At 40.1% G+C, this 25,575-nt stretch overlaps 1 protein-coding gene across 5 annotated transcripts in view; it reads right to left on the reverse strand.

Moving 5' to 3' along the window:
- The window catches only part of ADK (adenosine kinase), a 301,310-nt gene that overhangs the window by 274,290 nt on the left and 1,445 nt on the right, over positions 1-25,575 (reverse strand). For 3 of the 5 annotated variants that reach the window (XM_059821176.1, XM_059821177.1, XM_059821175.1), the window contains exons 1-2: positions 21,000-21,013; positions 11,065-11,139 (exon numbers count right to left, since the gene is read on the reverse strand). In XM_059821176.1, the coding sequence (XP_059677159.1) occupies positions 11,065-11,139; positions 21,000-21,013 (89 nt within the window). Of the gene's footprint in view, positions 1-11,064; positions 11,140-18,010; positions 18,053-20,999; positions 21,014-25,575 lie in introns of those variants that run through there. The other 2 variants (XM_059821174.1, XM_059821173.1) reach the window with 2 other exon arrangements.

The following is a 25,575-nucleotide window of genomic DNA, read 5'->3' on the forward strand; positions in this document are numbered from 1 at the left end:
AAATCCCCGAATACCTCACTGCCACATAAAGAGATCTGCTTTGAGAGGGAAATTGTAACAAAGTATCATCTGGGGAAGGCAGAGTAGTGTGGTTGTGGATGCAACCTTGAGATTCTCCTGCCTAGATTTATAGATTAGTTTAATGATTTCTTCTACATGAAGACTCTCTGTATGCCATGTATGAATTGCACTGCCAGCTACTCAATTGAGCTTCCTTGCACTTGAAAACGAATCCTTCATCATTTCTTCTATAGAAAAGGCAGACTTGTAAAGCAATGTGCTTTGGTGTCAGGATGAAGTTCAACAGGCTCTACTGCTATAATAAAATCCAGGTTAATACCTTGGACAAACTAACAAAGACAGTAGCATTAAAAACATAAAACAACAGTGTTAGGCTCCATCAACATGCAATACATTTCATAACTGAATTACAACTTTGTCATCATACTAGATCTGTTCTGTCTCTATCTCTAAAAGAAAAAAACACAGAATTTCTAAAATACAATTAATATCTCTAGTACAAAGAAAGAAATGCCACATCAATAAAAATCAATTAAGACACAGCAAAAGACAATTATTCTCCAGTGAAGAACTCAAACCACAAAGTCAGCCCAGAATATTACTTTCAAACAATAAAATCCTCCAAAAGGAGGATACTGGAAGTGCTGAAGCTGTGTTGAATATTGATTCATGTTGAACACTTTATTGTCTTTAAAATGCTAAGAATTGACCTTCTCATCATTCATAGGGACAGAGAGAAAAAGACTGGTGTATCATATTTAATGCAAAATGCATTGCTCCATTTAGTAATCATAAGGAAACTAACAGCGAGTCTTACATACCAGTTAAAACTTTTTCTTATTTTTTTAAAAACATAGTTTAAGATGTCTTCCATTTCCCTGTTACACAACTTTATGGATGTCTTTCTGTTTGTGACAGGCTAGGCAAAAGTATCAGTTCCATACTATTATTGCAACCTAAATGAGTCTTCATGCTGCCGAAAAGCTAGATCTCTTCCATCATCTGTCTCTGCACCTGAGCACTTGTTAACAGGACAGCTCAGCTTACAGAAACTTAAACAGAGAATTGTCAGGGAGTGCAAGTGCCTTAATTTGCCTGCTCTAAAAATTATTTTTAACACTGACTAGAGCAAACAGCAAGCTACAGGCAAGTGTTGCAGCTACTGTGAAATTCCAGCCATGCTGAAGGAACTTATCCAAGCCACTAAAGGCATTAGCTTTATGGGAAAAAAGTAGCATATGGAAAATAGCAGAGAAGGTTTCTTAACTACACTGAAAATTTTAATTTCATCCTAAAAAATGAAGGAGCATTACCAAGATGGAGATTCAGGGAAGAGCTCTTCAGAGATAAACTCCTTGCTCTGCTACCACTAGAGAATCAGACATACCGAGAACAGCAATTACTGCTTCTGGGAAGAACTGTTCCTCCCTTTCGCCTCTAGCCATAGCCACTGTTTTGTATCTTAACCCTTCACCCACAGTGGTAGCTGCAATGTCAAGCCCAGACATCCATGGATCTGGCAGAGGAAAAAGGGACTGAGGTATTTGGACAGTTCCTGCCATTTACAGCCCAAAAGAGCCTCCTGCTTTGGCTGAATGACAGTTTTGTTCCAGAGCTGGTTGTAGAAAAAGATATTTTGAGCATTTCTAATTTTGTGAGTCAGCAAGAATTTCAAATTCAAAATATCCTCCTATTTTGTAAAGTTGCTAGACTTTTTATTAACTTTTTACCCCAATTTACGTGTAAAACTTGAAATGCCCTACTTTTGAAAACAAGTCAGCTACACCTCAGATGTTCTTAGTAAAGGGGGAATTTGTAGTTGGTGCTTTCAAAACACTAAAAAGCTAGCAATTACTAAAGCAACTTACTCAATTAATTTGGTATTTGAATGGTGGAATATGTTGATACAACTCTACAGTTTGCTTTAGGTCATATATGCTAGCCATGTCCCTAGCACAAAAGCTGCAAAAGAAAGAAATCAGGAATTTTGCACAAGCTAACTTTTGCAAAGGTGGCAAGATTAGCTTTTTTCCCCCCTTTACGAAAGAAGATAGCTAATTCCCAGCCCACAATCCTCTGAAATGTGATTTCAACAACTCCAAGCTTGTGGAATTGCAATCTAGATTAAAAATACCACAGACATGGAAACAGAAACCATATCTAATCAAGATACACATCCAAACACCTTACCTAATGTAGACCAACAAACAACTGCATTCTGTTTAGTACTTCAGTTGTTGTTTAGTACTTCCGTACATAACATTACAAGCACAATTCAAAACCAAAATATCTTCACTGAAATACACTGGAACACACTCTTGCAAAAATGAAGTTATAGCAATCAGATTTGGGGGAAGGTCTTCAATCTCTTTTCCACACAGCAACTCTACAAAAAAGTTCCCAAGAGACACATGAGATTCTGGAACACTTTGTCTCTTCTACTGGAAGGCCAGGGAAATATAAATATTAGAAATTAAAATATCTACATTGTAACTACAGTTCTTGTCTTGAAAAAGAATACGTAAGGTATGCTAGCTTGAAGCCACCTAAGAGACACTGGAATTGAAACATCTGCATCAGAATGTACCATTTTTGTTTTTCTGTTAGCTTAGTACCCATAGTTGAGACTGCATGCCACCTTTACTTGGAGGGGTCACATACTGAATTTGGTCATAGTTTCACTTCTCATAAAGGAAGATGACTGTATGCTTCCTGACTACAGCAAAAGCATGACTTCACCGTGATCTTTATCGCCTATCTTCCTACCAGCGGGAAGCTCCTGTTGCCCAAAAAGAGTAAGAACCAGCCTCAACACTAAATAGATAGCCTCAACACCACCAAGATTGAAGAAAACATCCATGTTTTGTATTTCCGTAACTTCTTGCTACTGTTTACTTGTTACAGCTTGTCATATTAGGCAGTCATATGCTCCCCTTTACGCTTTGTCATGTGTATCTCAGACTCTTGCACTGAAACTTAATCACTTTTGCTGTCACTTCATGACAAGGGAAAAAAAGGCAAGGAAAAGAAAAATCACTGGAGCAAGCTGGAAAAATCACTGGAGCAAGCTGGAAAAATCACTGGAGCAAGCTGGAAAAAATCACTGGAGCAAGCTGGAAAAATAATCACCCGAAATTGTTTAGCCATAGGTCCCTAGTCTTCACCTGATAATAAGACAGACATAAACCCACAAGTTTCAAGTAGAACTAAAAAATTAAGATAATTTTATGTTAAAATTCATGCAGCTTTCAAAGACACAGAGCTTTTCTGAGTGCAATTTTTGAGTTGTCCTAAAAGATAGAGCATTGTTTTATAGGGTTTGGCACAGGTTCAAAATATGAATCTAATAGCACAGCAGGACACACAGCACAAACATCTACACCAGTGACTGATGAACTCATCATTGAATCTCATTATAATAATTAAAAAAAGAACACACAACACTTTCACTGAAATATTCTATTATCCTATTAAAGGGGGGAAATCAAGGGTTTGTGAAATGAAAGATCTTTGTCCCCAGCTCTGCATTTAATCTGAACTTATTAGGGTACTGCAGGCTTCATGACATCCTTAAGTCTACAAGACAGACTTGGTCTCCAGTAACTTGGAGTATTGATGGTTCTGCCCTGACAAAAAAAAGTAAAATAGCACTTAAACAGCTGGTTTACCCTTCTCCAGCCCTTGACTAAAGGAAAACAAGAACACCAGTAATTAAGAGGAAGACAGGCTGCCTCCGCCCTCTCCCTGTGGCTACAGCAGAGACCACAGGTCCAACAGTCCGGAAAGCAACAGGACAAGAAGAGACAAAGCACAGAGCAGGTCTGGACGTGGTCATGTAACACAGAGCACAAGCATAGTATCAGGGATCAACAGCAGCATAAGCACCTCGTAACTTAGGTTAGTTAACAGTAATACTGACACGGTATTTGCACATTGTTCAGGAATAGCCTGATGAAATAGCAAGTTACTAAAAAGAAATGTTAAAAATTAGTATTTAATTTCAAGGGAAGGATAGAATCCCTCTCATCTTGTTACATGAAACTTGGGAAGAAAAGCTATTGAGATTGCAGATTGCCTGACCTGAATAAAGCAAAACCAATCAAGCAGTAATGAGCATTATAATTTACTTAAAATATCTAATTTTTTGAAAACTGAAGCTTTTAAAAAGCTGAAGGTATTCCAACTACTTCAAAATGCTACAGTTAAAGAGTTGTCTTTTCTAAGAGATGTCAAATCAATTTCATCTACAGTAAAAAATCTGAGAATGTGACAAATAATTGTTAATTTTTGACTGGACTTTTCTATTCTTCAGTTCACGAGCGATTGAATTGTTTCACTATATTACTATAGTAACTAGAAAAAAAACCTCTAGCCTTTCCTATGCTGTTGGAAATTTTGGCTTGGAGAAGCAGGATGGGAATGGAAAACAATATTAAAATCGCATCTTGTAACCCTGTAATTAAAAAGAATGCCTGCAACCACACTCAGAACACAAATCACGATTTTTATCTACTGTATCGTAAACAAAAATCCATCTTGTAATTGTGCAATCAGGAAACCTAAGACGAAAAATTCTTCAGTACAAACAGCAAGTACCACTTCCAAAGAGAAAGTTTTACCATCTGGTTTTAGACCGACTCCAGTTCTCTACTGAGAAACCCAGCTTTTTCCATCAAAGACATCTTCAGCAAGGGTCTTTTCATTTAATATTGTTGCCTAATTAAAACCAGAGACACTTAATTCACAGAGCTCTTTCACTTAAAGTTCCTTGTTTGCATTGAAGATGCAAATGGAACACAGTATTTCATAATTTGCCTTGTAACACAACTCCCAAAGTTTTGTTAAACAAGTTTTTACTTGGGATTGAAGGGAAAACACGGATAAGCTGTGTGTCTGTGTCAGTTTGTCATGTGTCTCAAGGTTGTTCTAAAGAAAACAATTAATCCAAGAACTAGACATGTTCTACTGACATGTATTAAATTAGCAAGTTTTCTGAAGAAATAGAAAACTAAAAGAAAATGTGCAGTTTATTATTAAGTATTTAAGAAAGTTAACACAACACGCAATAAAGGGAAGAAGTAACACGGAGTGGAGTATTTCCTATTCATTAACATGTTACATCCTATTTTACAGGTAAATAAGCAGTTACAAGCTCTTCTATAACCATTGCTCAAGCTCAGTATACTCTGAAAACATCACAGCTCCTCACGTAAAAGTTTTTCAAATAGGTTTTTCCAAATGGAGCTTAACTAAAATCTTTCACTCATTTAAACTACACATTTAACTAAACACACTAAGAGAAATTATCAGGCTTGTAGAAAGCTCTAATTATGTTGTCAGGAATGCTACCAAATTTATAGGCACTTTAGTACTGAGAAGACCTTTTTAAGACGGCCATCATCACCTTAAGTTTTTGCAAGCAAATACTTAAGGTTTTCATAATTTACCAGCAGTCAGATGATGCAATTTGGCCTAACAGTTTCAACAATGTTCTATGGTCAGACCCTGAGATAAGCTAAATTGACTTCTACAGGTACAGCTCAAAACACAAGGTAATAAAGAACCCTCAGCTGTTCAGCTTCTCTGCCAAATGAGCCAATGCAACAGATACTTTTAGTAGCCATCTTTCACAAGGATTATTGAAACAACGGAACATTATATAGTAAACTATCTCCCCGTCCCCGCCAAAAAAAAAAAGGTAAATTTTCAGGGACAACAAGTTTTAAAGTTATTACTATGTACTTTCCATACATTCAGCACTGTACAGACAGATAACACAATCCCCAACTCAAAGCAATACAAAAACCCATTAACCTGTCCCAAAGGGTTGCTGAAGCACACAAAGTCAAACTAAACACATTAGTGAAACTGAAAAAGCTGAAGTCTGGGGGTTTTGTCTCCCACTTAAATCTGGCACCAAAGTCCATACCTGCAGCTTGTGCATTCTTTAATACTGCAACCTCCTAGCACAGAATCACCACTCATCTTTTTCAGTCCTGAAGCTCACTCCAGCATGTGTTTTGGGGGAAGGGCTTGTTTTCTATTGAAGCCTTACGATTGTGTTGAAACCTGAGTTTGGTGAACAAAGAATCACTTCTAACTGGGTGAAAGCTATTTAGACCCTTAACCACTTCATGAGAGTTAACTGCATGAGCGGTTTTTTGATTTTTTTTTTTTTTGCTATGGGAAGTTACAAAGGCTTCTCTCAGCTACGAGCAAAGGTAACAAACTGAAAACGTTGAGAATAACACATGGTAGAATGGCTAAAGCCACAGCTATACAGAAACAGCCTAAATTTAATGTAAGTAAGCAGATGTTTTTAATTTCAGCTGCTTCTCAAACCTTTTCCTAATTTACAACCCAAATTCCCCGCAAGAGTGGAAAAAAGATCGAATATGTATATCATCTTCACTTCCATCAGAGCGAGCACTAAAACAGCCTCAAACAAGAAAGTTTAATTTACCAGATGTCAACATTGCTCTATTAGTAAAGTTTGTGCCTAACTAATCCATCACCCTCCAACAATACTCTGCAGTGACGTAAGGCAGAGAATGAGCAAGCAGCTTGGGATCTCCAGTAGATCTCCAGTAATGACCCAACCACTTTCAATGCTGCAGACAAGTTGGTAGCACACTGCAGGAGATCCATGCCCATACTTGTGAAATTACAGATCAAAATGACAGCATTTCTTCCTTCAGTGTGATGATATTCTCTTTTCATACATTAACCATCACCACCACTCCAAAACACAAACACATTTCAAAGACCCCATTCATTCTTCCTCTCCTATTTCTTCAAACCTGTTTTTCCAGTAAAGAGTAAAAAGAACATAAACCCATTTCTTGGTTTACATATAGTTTGTATTTACAACAGTGTCACAGAGAAGGCAGGGAAGAGAACTAAGGAGCAGATGATACAGAGCATGAAAGCTACTAAAAACTACAGACCTTTACTGAGTGCTTTCAACGAACTTGTGCAAAGATTGCCATAGACCCTTATTTTAAGGAGGAAAAAAAAAACAGAACACCCACACAAGGAGAAATAGACTTGGCTGCTTTGACAACCGATAAGTAAATCAAATAGCATCTTGTAATCCTGGACAATGATGGTGATCAAATAATCAGTCTGGAGATGACAAATATAATGGAATTCGGCATCCAGACTAGTAAACATACCTCACTTCATGAGATCATGGCTCTGGTCAAGAGCCCAGAAAATAGAGTGAAATAAAGCAATAAGCATCCTTAACCTTGATGCGAGAAATAGGAGACATATGATAATTTCCCCTATATCTACACTCCTTTTTAAGACCATGGGCTGAAAAATATTTACATGCTTATACAGGTGCTGGCAATTACAAATATTTTCCTCACCTTCCCACTGGCTAATTAGGGAAGATACAAGGTTTTCACATATTTAGAAGTTCCAAGACTAGCACAATAATTCTGTCATTATGAATTTGTCAATAATGATTCCCTCCACCTCCTCAGTTCATGCAGTCATAGACCCAAGTGTTGGACAACAGCAAGAGAAGATTTGTCCATTCTGTGAATACACAGTTTTCAACCGTTGGAACTGCACTGGACGTGACAAATAACGACCAGGTCTCTACAGCCTAAAAATTAACTATAGTTAGATGAATGTCAAAAGCTAAATATTTGCAAAACAGAGTGCTCTAGGGGGAGCAATGAAAGATGCCATCTCATAACTTTTAACAGCAGGACACTGGAGTATTTACAGGAGTCAGCAGGACTGAGTTTCTATGGTGTCTTAAAATGTCATTGCCATGTTAATCATAATTTCTTTGCCCGCTTTATTAGAGTTTACTATACGTAGTGTAGATTAAGTTAGTCTTAAATGCCTGTTGCACATTCAATACGTAAAGGAATCATTCCTGTTAAATGCCACAGATAGAACCAAGTACTCCAAAAGCTTTAATGAATACCTGGTAGCAAAGTTACTTTCACAGATTAGCGTAGCTATAGTTAGCAATTCACCCACAAAGCATCAATCCTTTTTCTATTCTTCCCCCTCCCACCCATAAAAAGCTGCTCTTTGAGCAAGTATCTATATCCTAGAAAAATTAAACAAAAATAATTACTGTTAGGTTATGGAGGTAATGCAAATTAAAAGGAGACACACACAAAAAAAACATTTCTGGTATTTCTTTCATGCAGATACTCAGAAAAACCGAGGACATACAATGGATTATATTTACTTCAAGGCTGCTCTCCAGCTCTGTGAACAGAAATTGAAGCGGGTTTGGCTATCACCAGCTTTCAACAGTGCCATCAGCATCGCTAACACTTTTTTAGACTGTCTTCCTGAAGAGAGGTAAGAAATGTGACCCAGAAAACATAACTATTTGACAGAGGCCAAAGTTTCTCTGGCTCAGGTAACACCAAACTGCTGATGTCGTCTAAAAAGCTCAGATGGGTACTGTGAAGTTCTGTTGTGATATAAATTAAGATCACCTCTCCTAGAAATGGGCTAGGAAAGGCTTAAAGCTTTCCAAAATTGTCAAGAGAGCAAAAGACTTTGGAGCACAGATTAAGCCAAAATCCACCTTGAAAGAAAGGTGACATGGCTGTGCTAACAACCCAAGCCAAAAATACCCACCCAACCCTCCAACACTGTTAACTTCCTCAAACCAGTATTACATGGCAGCAAGCTGTTTTGAATCTGCATGGGGTAGGACTGCATTATGTATTTATTTTCAGGTTTATTTATAAGATGAATTGTAGGCCACTTAAATATTGTTAAAAGGACCACTTGAGGCTTCCTACACAATCTTACGCTGTTTCCATTTACATTTTCTTAAGAGAAATTACAAAAATAATATGGTTACAGGTCTCATTTTAATACTCTCTCATTTCATTGACAATATACGTTGATTAAACTTGCAACATTAAGTCCTTTATTCTGAACAAAGGTATTTACTCTTAATACTGGTTATACAAGAGAGGAGGATAAACTAACAGAAACACTGAAGAAGTAAAATGTATAAAATTCTTATGGGTGTTTACCTAAACTCTTTCCTCGTTTTGCTAAGCTACCTTCTCAAGTCAGCCCAGTTGGCCTGATGGCCCCATTAAACACGCCCATCCAGTCATCCAGTTCAAGAGGTGAGACACAGACTCCAGAGTTACTTGATCACTGCCAAGATACCAAGAGCTGACACAACGTGGCTAGAGATGGATGCATGTCTTGTTTGACAAGGAAAAACAGAGAGACTAGGCTGGTATGATCAACAATTTCTCTATCAAATGCTTCACAGTCCTGAAATATCTATGTTCTTGCACTTCCCTGCAGCATTTGAATAGAGAACTTTATTCTAGCCATTGTTCTATAGCTAGGTTTGCTATTTTATCTCCCTTCACAAGCTGAGGAAGCATGGGATTTAATTCCCATTTCAGGGAGTACTGCAAAAGGTAGTTGGACTTACAGTAGAAACACGCTTGTCTGTTTGTTAAATGGACTACTATGCATACACTTACACATAGGGAGCTATCACACCACCAGCAGGTGCCCTGTGAAACTATTGTCGAAGGACTGCTTATTGCTTTAAATGACGCAATACTCCACGAAGGCATTTTGGCAGTAAAGAAATGCTCACAGAGCATAGGCTGTTCCAGGAAATAATTTAACTTGTCTGACAGGACTCAAATTTGAGTACATAAGATCTCTAATTTTTAAATTAAATTCTGCAGAGCCTGTCGGGTCCAGTGAAAAGCACAATGCACTCTTGCAGGATTTCACTGCTGCAGTATAGATCCCACCACCTCTTATGACAGCAATTCATAAGGATTAGTTGGGGGGTATTGTTGGATTGGGGGGCGGGGGCATTACTTATGTTCAGAGGCTGGTTTTCAAGTTATTTCAGTAGAGACATAAGGCAGAGAATTACATCAGAATAATTTACTTTTTCAGAAGTCAAGTCTATGCCTTGAGTGTTCCAAGTTCCAGATGTTTTTGAGACTGATACAATCCATTACATTCTTGTCTTTTGCCTCCAGTTTATAATATTCAGGCTCTCACTTATCACTCAAGTTTTATCTAAAGGTGTGTTTAATATATCTCTTGCAAAACAAATTATTATTATTAAAAGCTTCAGAACAAAAGGTTTGTAGCTGACAGTACACATTCACAAATAAAAACTCTGCAACTGTTCTTTATTCGGTGATGTAAGATTTATTCTTGATCCAGTATACCCGTTAATAACTAAAAGAACTACTACAGAAAAAAATTATTAACACTTTAAAAATTAAAGAAAGAATTGTGAGCACTCTGAAAGATGAAATCAACTTACTGATCACCTGAGAACAAGAGAAACTAAGCGGCAACAACAACTAGAAGTAAGCTCATGCAGAAGGATTTAAAAGAGCAACTATATTTTACACCTCTTGAAAAGACATATCTCTAAGCTGATCAGAGAATGATTAAGCTTAATGCCACCAGCAATACACAAACAGCAATACAGCGATATGGTTATATGGATGGTAGCGTAACAACTAGGCTTAAGCAAGATAACAGACCACATGATAAGAAGTGGTCCTGTTCTTGACTGATAAATTGGAATATAAAAAAAAGGTACACTTGCACAACTTTTCTTGACGTGTTACAGAAATGGCTTATTTGCCCCAAAGTCATCACTGAAGAAAGAAAAGAGCGCTGTAGTATTACCTCAGAAGTAGCACACAAATAGTCATAAAAAGCTACCGACATCTTACTGACATTGATGATTGCTTTCAGTTAAAGGCTAGCAAAGACAGCATGAAGAGACTAGAGTAAACAATTGACAGAAAACAATAAATACCAAAACCACATGAAAACACTTAAGTCTTTCATTGACACCAACATCACAGCTTCATATAGTAGAACATCAAATCACTGATACAATGTTGGCTTCTTTCAGCATAAGGCCAGAATCCAACAGAGATCAGCACAAACTTAGCATTACACAAGCAGGTAGTCCTCCATTTATTTATAGGCATCGTTCCGGAAACAAAACTGACATTAAAGAAAAAAGAAATCAAGACTTACTTGTCAAGGAAGTCCTTGTCCACAACTGCACAGATATCAAGCAGAGGATTTCCCATTCCGAACAGGACATTTTCACTGTAAGAGAATCAGTTATTTCAAGTTAGCTTAGCATTAGTTTACTGTTCCTAGTATAATATGTTGAAGACATTTTTTATTAGAGAGAAAAGTTTTTCTTCGATACAGCTAAGGAACAAAAAGTTACACATTTTGCCCAGCACAGCAGTCACATGGAGACCTGGCATACAGACAGAGAGTCAAATTTGAGTGAAGTATCATCCTACAATAATCATCTTTGATCAATACACAGACTGCAAACAGTCAAGAATGTATAAAGGTATAGATTCTGTTCACCTATCATTCACTCAGATAAAGAATTAGAGCTGCATGCCACATCCTGTAGTTTTAAAGGATTGCATTCAGATTGTAATACCAGATTTTAGACGGGGAAGCATCAGAGCGGGTTGTAAGAATTTCACTGAAAAGACTTAGTTGCTGGATTTACTCTGCTACTGACCAATTATTAACAATTAAGTCTGTTTCAATAAACTGAAACTAAGAGACTAGGGATTCTGCATTGTCAGCCATCTTAAACAGCATAGCCATCTACTGATAAGAATGTACATACTTTTTAATCAGTTTGAGATTCATTACCATGACTTCTGCCACATAAAAACAAGACATCAAAGATACTGTAAACAGCTGAAAGAGCTGGCTTTAACTTTTTTTTAAGATTAATTCAGAAACCATGTGTTACATTTTCCTGAACAGCACTTGGGTGATAATGCAGTAATATGAAAGGATTAGATGCATGGCCTAGTGTCAAGTAGGAGTGAATGCAGCTGTTCTCAAAGGCTGCCTAAAACTACATCCAAACCCATCACATTCCTTGCTAAGCTAACACCTGCTGCCTCCAGCTGGCAAGGCAAGCCCTTGCTCTAGCCACTGAGGTAGCTTCAGTATGACCACCAAACACACCTCCCTCTTTACTATGTCTATTTGCAGAGAAAGCATATTCCCTGTCTCTCCATCCCCCAAAAAGTACTTACTGTAACACTGCAGTTGGAGCTAAAGTTTATCTGCAGTTTATCCAAAGCTGCATAACAGCGTCAGCTGAATCTCAAAGAAAGTGAGTGAGTTTTCAATTGTTCTGGCCCATTTAGAGCAAGATAAATGTTTTGGAGACTCAACATCTGCCTACTAAATGATAGATTTCATTAATTTCTACTCAGCAGGATAATAAAAAAGAATACAAAACAAGCAAAAAGGGGATGACATGGAACGATCTCATGAATTGTGTCCAACAGAGGTTGGAAACTCATTCATTTACTTCCTCTCACAACTGCTATGAAAAGCCCTTAGCTGACAAACATTTGTCAAATTTGAAGCTACTTGCCGAAAGTACACAGCCAAACTTCTTCCTCTTTATGATGCCACATTAGCCTCCATTAAATGCTAAATTCTGAAGTCCAGAAATGAAGAAGTGGAAAACATGATTAACAACCTTGATATTGAGACACAGTGAACCATGCTTTAAGTATCCTATTTTTGTCATAGCTTTAAAGACAGGCCTTTACAGCTCATTTCACTCTAAGTGAAATGTGGAAGATGCTGCTTTGTGAAGATAGAGCCAGAAATCCAGCTCGCTCCTAACTGATATAGGTAACATCTGCTTAGTAAAAACCTGTAAGACTCACTAAATACTTTTGTCAGTATGAAAAGAAGTATTAATTATTCTAAATAGCATAACCATAAATTATACCCAGCTAGAAGGAAGAGAGACAGATGACAGTTACAACGACATAAGGATAAAGGGGATTGCAGTTGGAGCCCCAAGACAGGACATTCTTTCCATTTTAAAAACTAAATATTTCATCAGTAGTATTGCAGGACAATGAATGAACAAGTCAAAATTCTAAAAGTGCTCAATGCAGATTTGTCCCAAACTGTATGCTCCTGTATTTGATGTTTAGCTGATTCTCACATTCTGTGAAATTCTACACATCAATAATTTTATATCTATACTTACGAAAACAATGCATATAATGGATAACTTCTACGTAAGACAAGTATCAGCATTTAAGTGTATGGTATGCCAGAGAACAGCAGCTGTACTTCCAAAACTCTTTGAAACACAGCTGACATGTTGAGGTCACTATGTATGAAGAAGTTACCTTGTTCAATGGAAAAGCAAAATAGAAGCTACCAAACATTTAACAAGCTGCAGAACATACTGGTCAATATACTTCAAGCAGCACGAGAGCAACTTTGTACTGGTTTAACATACACAGAAGCTCTAGCAAGCCAATAGCATGCATACAAACTCCTAATGCAGCAGCAGAAACTAGCACTTTCAGTGCCATTTAACCCAGGCAGCTCTTAACATCACATGCAACAAGTCCTGTTCCATCCCAAAGCCTTCCTTCTCCCACAGTATTTTATAATCATCCCCATCAAGTATTCCAGAGGCTGTGTAGCAGGGTGCCATCTGGGATGGTATGTTTTAAAAGCCCAGGTAGCTACCACTAGACTAGTAAGTGTATGTTCAGAAATATTCCCCTGAAACTTCGGGGCAAACTCTCCCCAACTTCAGCATAGTTGTTTCTCACAACCAAATGTAGGATAGCAGAACGTGACAGCTTTTCAAACACATAAAACTTTGAGTACCTTAACTGTTTGATTTCTATGAAGAGAGAGGTACACAGGTTATAACACTCAACTTATTTTTGCAAATAATCTAAACCCATGAGCTAATACATACAAATAGCTAGCCTTGTGTTTTCAACTAACATGCATTTCTACATTTTTGCTTGTTTCAGCTAAATGTATTAACTAAGTCCCAAGGTACTAGAACTTCCATGCTTAAAACTAGATATTAACATTCCATTGGCAAAAAGGAGAAAAATCCATACACTCCATTTATACTGGAGACTGTAGTTCTGTCATTCCTTAACTGACACTGTGTTTGATAAAAATACCTTTCTGGGCAAAACAGCAAGAGTCTAAACAATCTCTTTCCAAGTCACAAATTTTAAAAATTCAACAAGTTTAAGCAGACATTTAAGATCACCACTGTGATCAGCATTTTCTAATACAAGCTTTGTGAATCACAACCTGGAAAGTCCAGCGTTTCTACTATTAAAGACTTGGCTGTGTAAATCCTTAGCATGTGCAACCTGATTAACCCAAAACTGGCCACATTTCAGTGCAGTGCAAATCACCCTTCCCTTCTTGAGGGGCTGCAAAGTATCTGCACTGTTACACTATTGTGCTTTTTTGGGGCACAACATGAGATATAGTAGTTACTTGGCTACAGTTCGCTCCTCTAAAAATAAAAACTAAGAAAATAATCACGTATACTTTGTAAAGCCACATATTGTAAAAGCATAAAATTAAACATAATATTTAGGATCCTGGAGAATGCTAAATTTACAAGTCTCCGGAGCAAGAAACTGAGATATTAAACTGTTACAGTCTCACCAAGTTTAACACTTTCAGCAGCACACATGAACCTTATTGGCCTTATGTTTACTGTTCAGTCACACTGGACACCTGCATTGATTAAAATTTCACAGATTATTTCCGGCCAACTAGACGTAAAACATAGTGAGGAAGCAGCAATAGTTTCCAGAAATGTAAGATTTCACAATACATAGGTTATTTGGGAAATACATCTCTGCAACAGACACAGAACAAACACTTAAGTACTCCACAGCCTCCTTGACTCTCTCCAGTCCCTTCTCTTGCACAGGAGTACTGTTATCTAATCATTAGAGAAGGATGTTCTTGCTTAACTCGACTAACCTACTGCAAAAGAACATTTGGCTCAGCTCTTCAAGAAACAAGCGACAGCTCCTCTACCTGCACAAATTAAGGGCATATAGTTGACTATACACAGTCAGTATATGTGTGTGTGTGTATATATGCATACGCACATAGTACATATATATATGTACAGTATATATATGTTTTAAACTCCGAACTAAGAATAAGGTGTTCATACAAATCTAAAACTTGTTCGGACACAGAAATACGCTGTCCATCTAGCGGGCAAAACTACAGGAACAACGGCAACTTACTTTACAGAAAGCTTGGATGTACACTGCATTTGCATTCTAAACTCTTGACAACAAGCAATATATTTTGACTTTGTCATTTAACTTTGGACTAGATGAAGAATGAGATGTAATTATAAGTTCAAGCAATGTAACTTATTAAATATAAATAAATCTTCACCTGCTAATTATGCCATTTTGTTTGGAGATTGCCAAGATGATGGATTTTTCACAAACAGTCAGTGTTTCACATATTACTCTTATCACAAGTTGCAGAAGTAATGAAGTAAAACCAAACTGGATAAAAACAAAACAAAAAACCCAAACAAACAAAAAAACGCCACATCAGTACTGAGCTACCCCTTCAATCATTTTTAAAAAGTCAACAAAATTAACCGTAACTGAATGATCTGGAAAGCTGTATCCAACATAATGATTATTAATTACTAATGCTCTACTGTTGCAGGCATTTTTAAAAATACGGTCGTGTTTCAAGTTGGCTGCTGAACATTAGCAGTACTGTATTTAACTATCACACAATATTGTTATCATACCATGCTGCTGTGCACTTCAGTGGAAGAGCAGCATCAAAATATCACTGAAAGTATATTATTAGTTACTGGCACAGAGACCGAGGAATATTTTGAGCCTTTAGATACCAGCATGGTCTTGCTTAAAAAAAAAAAATTATATCCCATTATTTCTTAAAAAACATTTCATATTTTTTCTTGTTAATTGCTGCAAAAATTTTCTCATCAGCATAGTAGTAACTAACAGTAAAGGAAGCGAAGTTGAAAATTTCACCTTTTTTACTGCTCTATAACAGCCCCATACTGCTGTGCAGCTATAGTGTAGACTTAATATTAAATTCTTATGCTAAGACATTTTACAGTCAGAAAGCCTTAATAAAACATGACTGAGACATTTGGGTGTCCCAATTGCATGACAGCCTGCTATATGCCTAGTCTTCCATTTACAAACATAAGATATGGTTTCATAAGATCTAAAATGTTAGTATTTCTATAGGGTTTGATTACACCCGTAAAAGTAAGGCCAAACAGGGCATGTTCTAAGCTTATTCTCAGCATATACATTTTGGTCACAAAGGAACATAGCTAAACCTCATCTAACACAATATTTGAATTTAACAAAAATCATTTATACATGTAGTTAAAACAAAAGAGCAATCGTACCAGGTTCATGGCATTTGAACAGCTATAAGCTCTCAACTAAGAACATCATTCTCTCATCCCACTTACCTACGCAGCATAAATGTAAGTCGACATTTACTGTTAACCATAACTCGTCTGACACTAAGTACCTCAGAACTATTATTCCACGATTCTAGAGTTCAGACAGTTTCCCTTGCATGACTCATCAGCAAATCACTTCAGCATATAGACCTTAAACATACAAGTAGCCTGTAGGAGTGCTCACATGCTTTCCTTACTTAGGTAAAGGAAATATTTGGCTAAGGAGTTACATGTTAACATACTGACTTAGAGGAGCATCTTCAGTGAAGATCTCATTCATTATGAAACTTTCATAGTCTTCTAGAGTGACACATTCACAGTTTCCAACTTAGAAGTCAAGCCTAAAAGCCTTGGCCTTATGTAAGCAAGGCTGCCGCAGGAAAAAAAACTGTTCCACCACTACCGAGCTCCTTACGCAACTGGGCTAACTCCGCAAGCTCCAATAATGGGATACTACTGCAATTTCAGAGAGTTACCGTCTGCACTCCCCAGTCAGAAACAGCGTGATATCTGATACATTGAGTTTTGAGGGTGGAAAGAAGAGACGGGAGAGTCATCTTGAATGCTCGTTGAACTCGGGATCTGTAATTTCAGGCATTTCTTTAGGAACTGAAGGACTGATCAAAATAACTACATGATGAAGGTTACCAGTTCACTTCACAATACCACCCTGTCTTAAGATGAAGCGTTTTAGGAAGCAAAATCGGTCACAATAATTCCTTGCACTGAACGTTAAGTTAAGGGTTTGTCGTTCTTCAGTTACCACTGATAAACTGACACCAGCACAGTTCCAATAGATTACTAAGAGCCTAACCTGTTATTATTACCCTGCTCCTCGTTATTTGGGATTCATTTCAAATTAGGTTCCAGTCATGGCACACTACAGCGATGCTTTAAGGTTCAAACGCGGCTGCCGGAGTCCCACGACATCCATCCTCCCACCCCCAGGGGTGGGACCCCGCCACGGAAGGTGGCCGCCCGCGCCCCGGCGCTGCCTTTGACAGCGGCACCGCCGCACAGCAACGCCGCACGAAACCCCCGGCCATGCCCCGGCCGCCGCCCCGCGGTTCACCTCCGGCAGCCCGGCCCAGCGCGGCGCACCGCTCCTCGGGGCTCTCGCCTGGGCAGGGGCGAGCGGCTGCGCCAGGGCCAGACGGACAGGCGACCCGCTCGGGGCCGGCATCACCCGGCGCCGCCGCGAGCCCACAGCCGGGCGACCGTTGGCGACGCCGGCGCGCGCCCACCTGCCCGCCAGAAATAAACTCCGCGCGCCCAGGGAGCGGGCGACCCCCCAGCCCCGCCGGCGGCCCGCCGGGCTGAGGGGCCGAGAGGGAACCGGCACGGCCCTCCCTCCCTCCCTCCCTCCTCGCCCCGGGGTCGCGGGGCGGGAGCGTGCAGGGGCAAAACCAACTCGCGGCGGAGGGAGGGAAAGAGAGGGAGCGAGGAAGCGACAGAGGGAACGAAGCCGCAGTACCCCACACACTAAAATTACGCGGGTGGAGAAGGAGGAAAGAGCCGAGCTCCAGCGCAGTATCGCGCCGGGCGCCCCCGCCCCGCCAGCAGGAGCCCATCAGCGCCCGCCGCCCCTTCCCCCGGGGCGCCAGGCTGGGCTGCGGGAGCCGCGTCGGGGCTCGACGTTACCTGAGGGTGGGCATGGCTCCCCGACCGCCCGCCCGCGGCGGAGCCCCGCTGGCAGCGCCGTCGCCTCTCCGCCCGGCGTCCGCCGGCAGCTGCGCCTGCTGCGCCTACCACCGCGCGCGCCGCCCGCCTCCGCCGCGACTGAGCCAGCGGCCACGGCTCGGCCGACCCACCCGCGCGCCACCGCCCCGCCCCGCCCGCCCGCGCGTCACGCCATTGGCTGGGCGGTCGGCGGGGGCGGGCCCGGGCCCTCCGCGGCGGCGGGACGCGAGGAGCCCCGGGAGGCGGCGGCGGCGGCCTTGGGGCGCTGGCGGCCGGCCGCGCCCCCCGGTTCGGAAGCTCACGGTACCGGGTGGCGCCGCCCGCCCGGTGCACCGGGCTCCCTGGCCGCCATCTTTGGTACGGGCAGAGAGCACGCGCCTCCCACACACCTCCTCCTCCTGTCACCTCCCTCCCCCAGCCTGAGGAGGCAATTATGGTCGCCAGTGCTAATCAAAAAAAACGTTCAGTGGAGGTATCGCAGAGGTGCGGAGTTCTACCGTGTTGCGCCTATTAAAGATGGCCAGCGGAGCCCCTGGCATCGCTGTCCCTCAGCTGTCACGGCGCCGTGGGAACGCTGCGCTCCCAAAGGGACCCCGACCGCCCCCGGCCGGGGCTGCCCCGCGGGGCAGCGGCCACGCTCCCGCCCCGGGCGTCCACCCGCCGCCGCTCCAGGACCGCTCGCCCTCCCCGGCTGCTCACCGACGCCACCCCGACAGGCGATTTTGACACGCTCGACAAGAACGCATTTTCACTCTTTTTATTTGCGTGTTGGGTCAGACCTTAACGCCGCCTCGGGTGACCTCCTGTGAAGCCTTCCTCCTCGGCCGCCACCGCCCGGCATCGGCCCCCGCAGCCGCAGAGGACCGCGTCCCTGCGCAGCCGGGAGCCGGGGCACGGCTGGCGAGCCACGGGGCTGCGGGCTCTCCCTTCCGTTCCGGAGAGGAGGTCTGTTTTGTTCCCCGGCTGCTGAAGCGCCTGGCAGCCACCTGTGGAACGCAGCTACCGGAGGTGACTCTACCTTTGCAACCTGCCAGAGGGCGAGAGTGGAGACACCGATGAGACGTGGGGCTGTTTGCCACCTTTTGCAGGGAAAAAAGGGCAGCCCTTCATTGCCTAACCTGCTTCTTGTCTGCCTGACATTCAAGCAGAACTGCCGTAAGGGAAAAGCCAGGTTCCTATTCTTCGCTCATCCGACTCGCTTGCTCTTCATTAGGCTGTCAAAGTTACTGCTACCCTGTGCAAATTTGGCACTTACTTTGTTCACTTACCAGCACCAGGAACACTGATTCATGAAACTGATGTCAGAAGGGGTTGTTTTTGCCAAAAGCGAATCCCACGTTGTTGTGTTAAGTGCTGCTGTGTCACCTCTAATTAAATATTTAAACTTCACAACTTCCTAATCATGTGGTTATTAGCCTTAGTTTCCCTTCCTCTTCATCTACAAAATGGGAATATTGTACTCAGAAAAATTAAAGCCAAAATTTTCAACTATTTGCTGATTTTTGGGTGTGTCAGAAGAAAGATGCCAAAATTTGAGACGTTCACGATGCCCGAGGACCTATAGTGTCACTTGAAGGTAACAGGAACATTTATGTTCAATACCTGATGTAGAACAAATTCCCCAGGTTCTCCAAACTTAATCACCACCTACAAAATTCTCATTATTACAGTGTATCAGGGGTTTTGAAAAGTCAATCTAATTGGAGTGGGAAACACATCCATTCCCTTACTTTTGCAACACACAGCACAACAGGTCCCAAAATCCTGACAGGGGATTTTGAACTCTAATAAAATGTAAATACTATATTTGGATCTATAATGGCTATATCCCCTGATTCATGTTGAACAATAGATTATTCCTAGTTTAACAATTTCAGTGCCTAATAGCCAAACATCTGTTTTGTAACTGAAAATGGAGAGGAGAACCCCATCACAGGCAAATGTAACAACAGTAGTAACACAGCTTGGTCTTGTTGGTCCCATCACTGTAATTTAAATAATAAATCCAGGTTTAAAACATAAAGATGTAGATTCCCTCATAAATAATTGCCTGGCTTTAACAAGCACATAAGAATATATAAAGGAAAATAGGTATTATACATTAACATGATCTATACTTACAATAATTTGTAACATACAACTGCACGACTATTAAGCTAGAGTCCAAATGAGGTCCCATCAAATGTTTCTTTTGACCAGTCCAGCAAGATAGGATCAAAAGGGTGTTTTTCTAAAAAATTAAACAGCCTTTCATGAAATAGCACATATGACGCCTCAACAGCATTTGTCAATAGCACTTTATAAACTTCCAACTATTCCCAAGTGCCCAATCATCTTGCTTGGACTATCGCATACCCGCAGGTTCTACTGTTACTGACGTCTTCAAGGCATCACCTACCACTATGGGTTTTTTGGTCACTTGCCAGGGAATTTCTAGATGTCCTGACATGTAGGTGAAGCAACAGCAACCAGGGTATCCCTGCAAAAATGTTCATTTATCGCTTACGGTCATTCATAGATTAACTTTATGATGCTTGTGCCACAAGTTTGACTCGTAGTCACAGCACAAGGTAGGCAGCCAGCCTGAGTTTGCTCAGCCTCCCTGACACCTTCCAAACTTGCTCTGCTTGTGTGGAGCAGCTGACCTGTGCTTTCACACATGTTTTGGCTTCAGAAATCCCTGAGAGAAATATGGAATTCACAGCTTTTGCATCTAAAAATATATCACACCTGACAGGGTCTAGCCACAATTTTTCTTGACTGCTTCTGTTACTATACAGTAAGGAAGAGATCTTCATGACCATATGAGTTCCTTTACGTGTGATCAACAATTATTCCTCAGACGATTTCACTAAAATGCTTCCTTTCAAGCACCGTATGAATTAAAAGTGAACTGCACCCCTACCTGATATAACAACAGGTAAGCATGTGAGAACTTTTAAAATTGCACTTTATTGAAGTCATCCATGAAACTATACATTTTATACATTTGTAACTTGTGTATCCAAGATAGAGGCAATCTAGGCCTTAGCCTTGGACTAATGTGTTGTGTTTTACACCACAAATATTTGGTATAAATCATCCAGTTTACAATACATAAACAAGAAAGTCTCCATTAACCCTCATATTTCACTCAGTTTCTTCAAAGTACAAAACTAAGGTTAATCTTAGATAAACTGACCGCTCTTCTATCTCTGCAAGACGGAAGGATGACCTTTTACATAAAAGCCTCAGCAGACATTATAAAATGGGACTAGCAAGCAGAAAGTCCACAAATTCTCTTTCAGTAATAGCATTTTGCAGCGCTCGTGTGTATTTTCTACTAGAATAGTGGTTGTTTTGAAAACTTTTCTACAGAGAGAGTTTCATATTTTGCAACATAAAATAAGATGTATTTTTATTCTGTATGGATCTACTAGCAAAGTATTAAAAATATTTTTATTATTTTAAAATTCCATAGCGTAATCCCATTTCTTTTAACGCAGCTTCACAGACTACAAAGCTGTAAGAGCAAAGGAAAGTCTATGAATCTGCTAAGTCTTCATCATATTGCAGAGAGCTATACTTTTTTTCTATCTTACTCTAGTCAAATAGCCTAGCCCTTGAGACAGTTATGACTCCTTTGTACCACTGAACATACAACGAAAAAAAAAACCCACAAAAATCTTTCACTGTAAATGAAATCCCAAGGTAGCAGAAAGCCAGAAAGTAGCTTTATGTTACCATATCCTTCAAGCGTGGAACAGCTTTGACTGTGGTCAAACAATCATTACAGAAACGATTACAGTTCAAAATGGAAAAAATCCCTTTCCCTTTGCTGAGTTCTGAGTAATACCCAAGGACTTCTCTCCTTCACACAAAATGCTTTGATATTTATTATATAAGTAATATTAGTATGTACATTGAAATTATTTAAGAAGCAATTAATATAAATAGAACATGAACAGCTTTGAGAAAACAGTGTTCACATTGTATCTGCAAGTTCAGTTTACTTTTTTCAAGAAGATACGGTTTTCCAACACATTGCCAGCAAATACTAATTAATGACCTTTAGATAGCAACCCATTCCCTGCTTCTGAAACTGGTTTTGTGAAATACTTGCGTACAATGCCTGTGCAAGCAACAACTCAAATTCAATATCACAACCTTGACTCACAAGCCAGAGTTTTGCTTCAAACATTTCCACATCAAATATACCTCAGCAATAACAGAATAAGCCAAGGCCTCGGTCTACAGAAAACGCATTTCACACTATTGCATTGACACTGTATTCAACTATCTCTACATTTACTCAAGTCTCCTTTCGGGCATCTTCCTCATCTGTTTATAAGTAATATTAGTAGATCCAATTAGATGAGTAATTCTACACAAGCTGTTTCATTAGCTGAAAAAGAACGAATTCACAAATCTCGGAAAAATTCACAGGAGCTTCAAGGTTCATGATGAAATAGGCATATTTGCACTGGCTCCCCTCCCACAGGTAATCAAGCATGCAATCTAAGGACAAGACTAGTCCTGTTGACTTCAGGGAGGCAGCACACCAAGTCAGAGGCGTGCGTTTCTGCAGGATATCAGCAAAGACTATTATCTCTAAACTATCGTTGTCAGTATGACTCTTCTGCCAGGTAGGCTGCAGGTAACATCAGTAACGAAAGAAAGAGACATCAGCCACACTCATGGTCCAGAGCAGAAAGCCTTCCCACGACCTCCTCTTTCCCCAGGTTACACACTCCTTCCCGTAAAGCAAGGAATTACTTTAATTAAAAGGATGACAACACCATAACAAGCTTCTCTGATACAAGAACACAAAACTGTGGAAATCTGACACACGCTGTGAGAAACCCCGCAAGATTAAATCAAAGGCCAGGTGAAGATGCATGTCAATCTAAACAGTAATTTGAGAGTTAAATATCTGAACAATGGAAATGAGCACCTGAACTGTAAGAGTGAGGTATTTTCCATGCTGCAAGTCATTCCCATTTTGGATATATTTCTGTCAACAGGACTTTGAAAGGAAGGTTGCTACTGTTATGTCCTAAATAAAGCAAAACTAGCAAAGTCTGTTGCTAGTGTCTTCAAAAGTATGTTTGTCTGCTTTCTACAAGGGTCTAAATATCCATCTGAAGAAAAAGTCTATTGCTTTTATTCTTCTGGGAGCAAATGCAGCAAGGTGCTAGAGTCTCAGATCTTTCTTTCTACTAAGAGGCCATTAAGAGTATTGACATGGAACAAGTTACCCATATTTGCAGATATGAGAAATTGGAAAGTGAGAAAAGTATAAGCCATGAAGACAGAAAATGAAATGAATACAAATGGGGAGTGAGGTGACATTTAAAACAAAAGCCAGAGATAATAAAAGAGAAAGAAAAACGATCTACTAAATTCTAACTGAAAGCTTTGTCACACCTAATTTAAAATATTCAGAATCTTCTGTCATTTGTAGAGAGCTGGTGAAGGAATAAGCTAAATTAAAAGCCAGCTTATTAAGAAAATTAAAAATGCATTAAATTAGCACTATTTTTTTTACAGTCACCAGTATCAAGCTGCCTAAAATCTAGTAGGACAGTAATGACAAAGGACTGCTTCTGATAACAATTACCCACAGAGTTTTTGATAATTTATTCTGAAAAGGAAGAGATGTCTAATAGTAACAGAAGAAGAGGAATATTGTACTTTGTACTTTTAGTATGAAGTATTTGTCAAATTCAATGCTTACATTGTCTTCATGTAGATAAACTGATTTGTCCAAACAGCCAGCCACGTCACGACTATTCAATCAATACAGCAGCTGCAGAACGACCAGAAGGCCATAATGCAGCAGAGGGGACTTCACAGCAGAGGATTTCACAAGTTTGTTAATTTTTTTCTTCTGCACGCATGCATATTTCTATACAGACATGTACATATAAGCTCAAACATTTCCTCAGAGAATATCCAAATTCTTTCGTAACTGTACCAGTTTGTTAAGAGAAGTCCGGTTGCGGTTTTTACGGACTTCCAAGATAAAACCAAACCAAACATAAAAGGACACAAATCCTTAGTAATTCTCCTTTAAAGTAACACCTCATGATGTTTCTAGTAAGTTAATGCTACCACTCGGTGACAAGCCGTTTGCAGTTTTGCAAGCCTATTTTCTGTTCGAACAGTACAGTTTATACACACAATGATATTTTATTTCACACAGCGGAGATGTAGTCAGAAGCCCGAAACAACGCAGCACGCATTAATGGCCTTGCCTAAAGCCCGTTGGTTTTAGTGGGGATTTGCACCCGTCAATAAAGACAATGCAAAACCTGCCGCCCAGCAGATTAATGTCAGCACAACGCATTGTTGAGCTAGGAACGCTAGTGTGGGTCTCGGGTTTTGTGTTCTGCTCACTGGGTGGCAAAAGCCAGCCATCCTGTACTGCTTTCAAACAAGTTTAGCTGAACCCGATCAGCTTTGCCTACCTCATGAGAGAGCAATACTTGCTTTCCTTTGCCTAAAAGGATCAAAATGGACTAAAAAAAAAAAAAAAGTACCCATGAAACCTCCCTGATGCCACTTTGAGAGAGAAAATTATGAAAAAAAATAGAGGGGAAGGAAACATTTGTTATTGTTGACAAGGTACTGGTTATATTACAGAGTGAAATGTAATTCTTAAAGTCATTTTTTACATTCAAATAGTTTTCGTGGTAGTCACAGGAAAGATTCAGGTTCATACCGTATGGGAGAATAAGTAAAGTACAAGACCATCCTTGTCGAGTCCATTGGACATCGTCTTCTGAAGAGGCTGGAGAGTCTCAGATCTAGATGTCGAGAACAAGGAATTCTCCCCTAATTCTTGGTATAACAAATATGAAGTTATTATCTCCCAAAATTTTCAAGTGATTTTTCATTTATTTTCTAATCCATAGGTTAACTGTTTCCAATACGCCCAAGCATATGCAGCAGTGCTTTGCATTAACAACAGAACAAATACAACAAAGCGAAGGAACCTCAACCATTCTGGTACCTTCTGTACTGGCTCTTAACACGGGACAAAGTCCCACAGCATTCTTGCCACTACGTGCAAATGAGTGCAGAGGTCTGCGAAATCTAGTCCAACCACCTCACCCGCTTCACGAGTCCAACCTGTGGCCCACAGCATACATTAACTTTATTTGATCACCAGTTGATTATGGCATTTCTCCTCTTATGAAACAGAGCTGGCATCCAGTTTACACTTCACACAGAAAAAATTTGAAACAGAATTAGAGTACACAAGTTCTAACAACACTCCCCATTTTATATACATGTACATAAAATAATACAGAAGTATTATTTTCAGTTTAATCAGTTGTTACCAGAGCATGTCTATGTGGCCTTTCATTCCATTGTAAACATCCTCTACATTTTTAACTCAGTACTCCAATAATGTTCTCAATTTTTTTTAATTTTCATGTTTCGGCTGGAAGCAGGTAAAATGCCGTTTCCTCTAACAAGCTTTATAAACGGAAACACTGCAGTTGCCAGTTTATTGCCCCACCTTGCTTTAAGGTCCGTGG

This window comes from Gavia stellata, chromosome 9 (assembly GCF_030936135.1).
Source record: "Gavia stellata isolate bGavSte3 chromosome 9, bGavSte3.hap2, whole genome shotgun sequence".
Taxonomy (NCBI): Eukaryota; Metazoa; Chordata; class Aves; order Gaviiformes; family Gaviidae; genus Gavia; species Gavia stellata.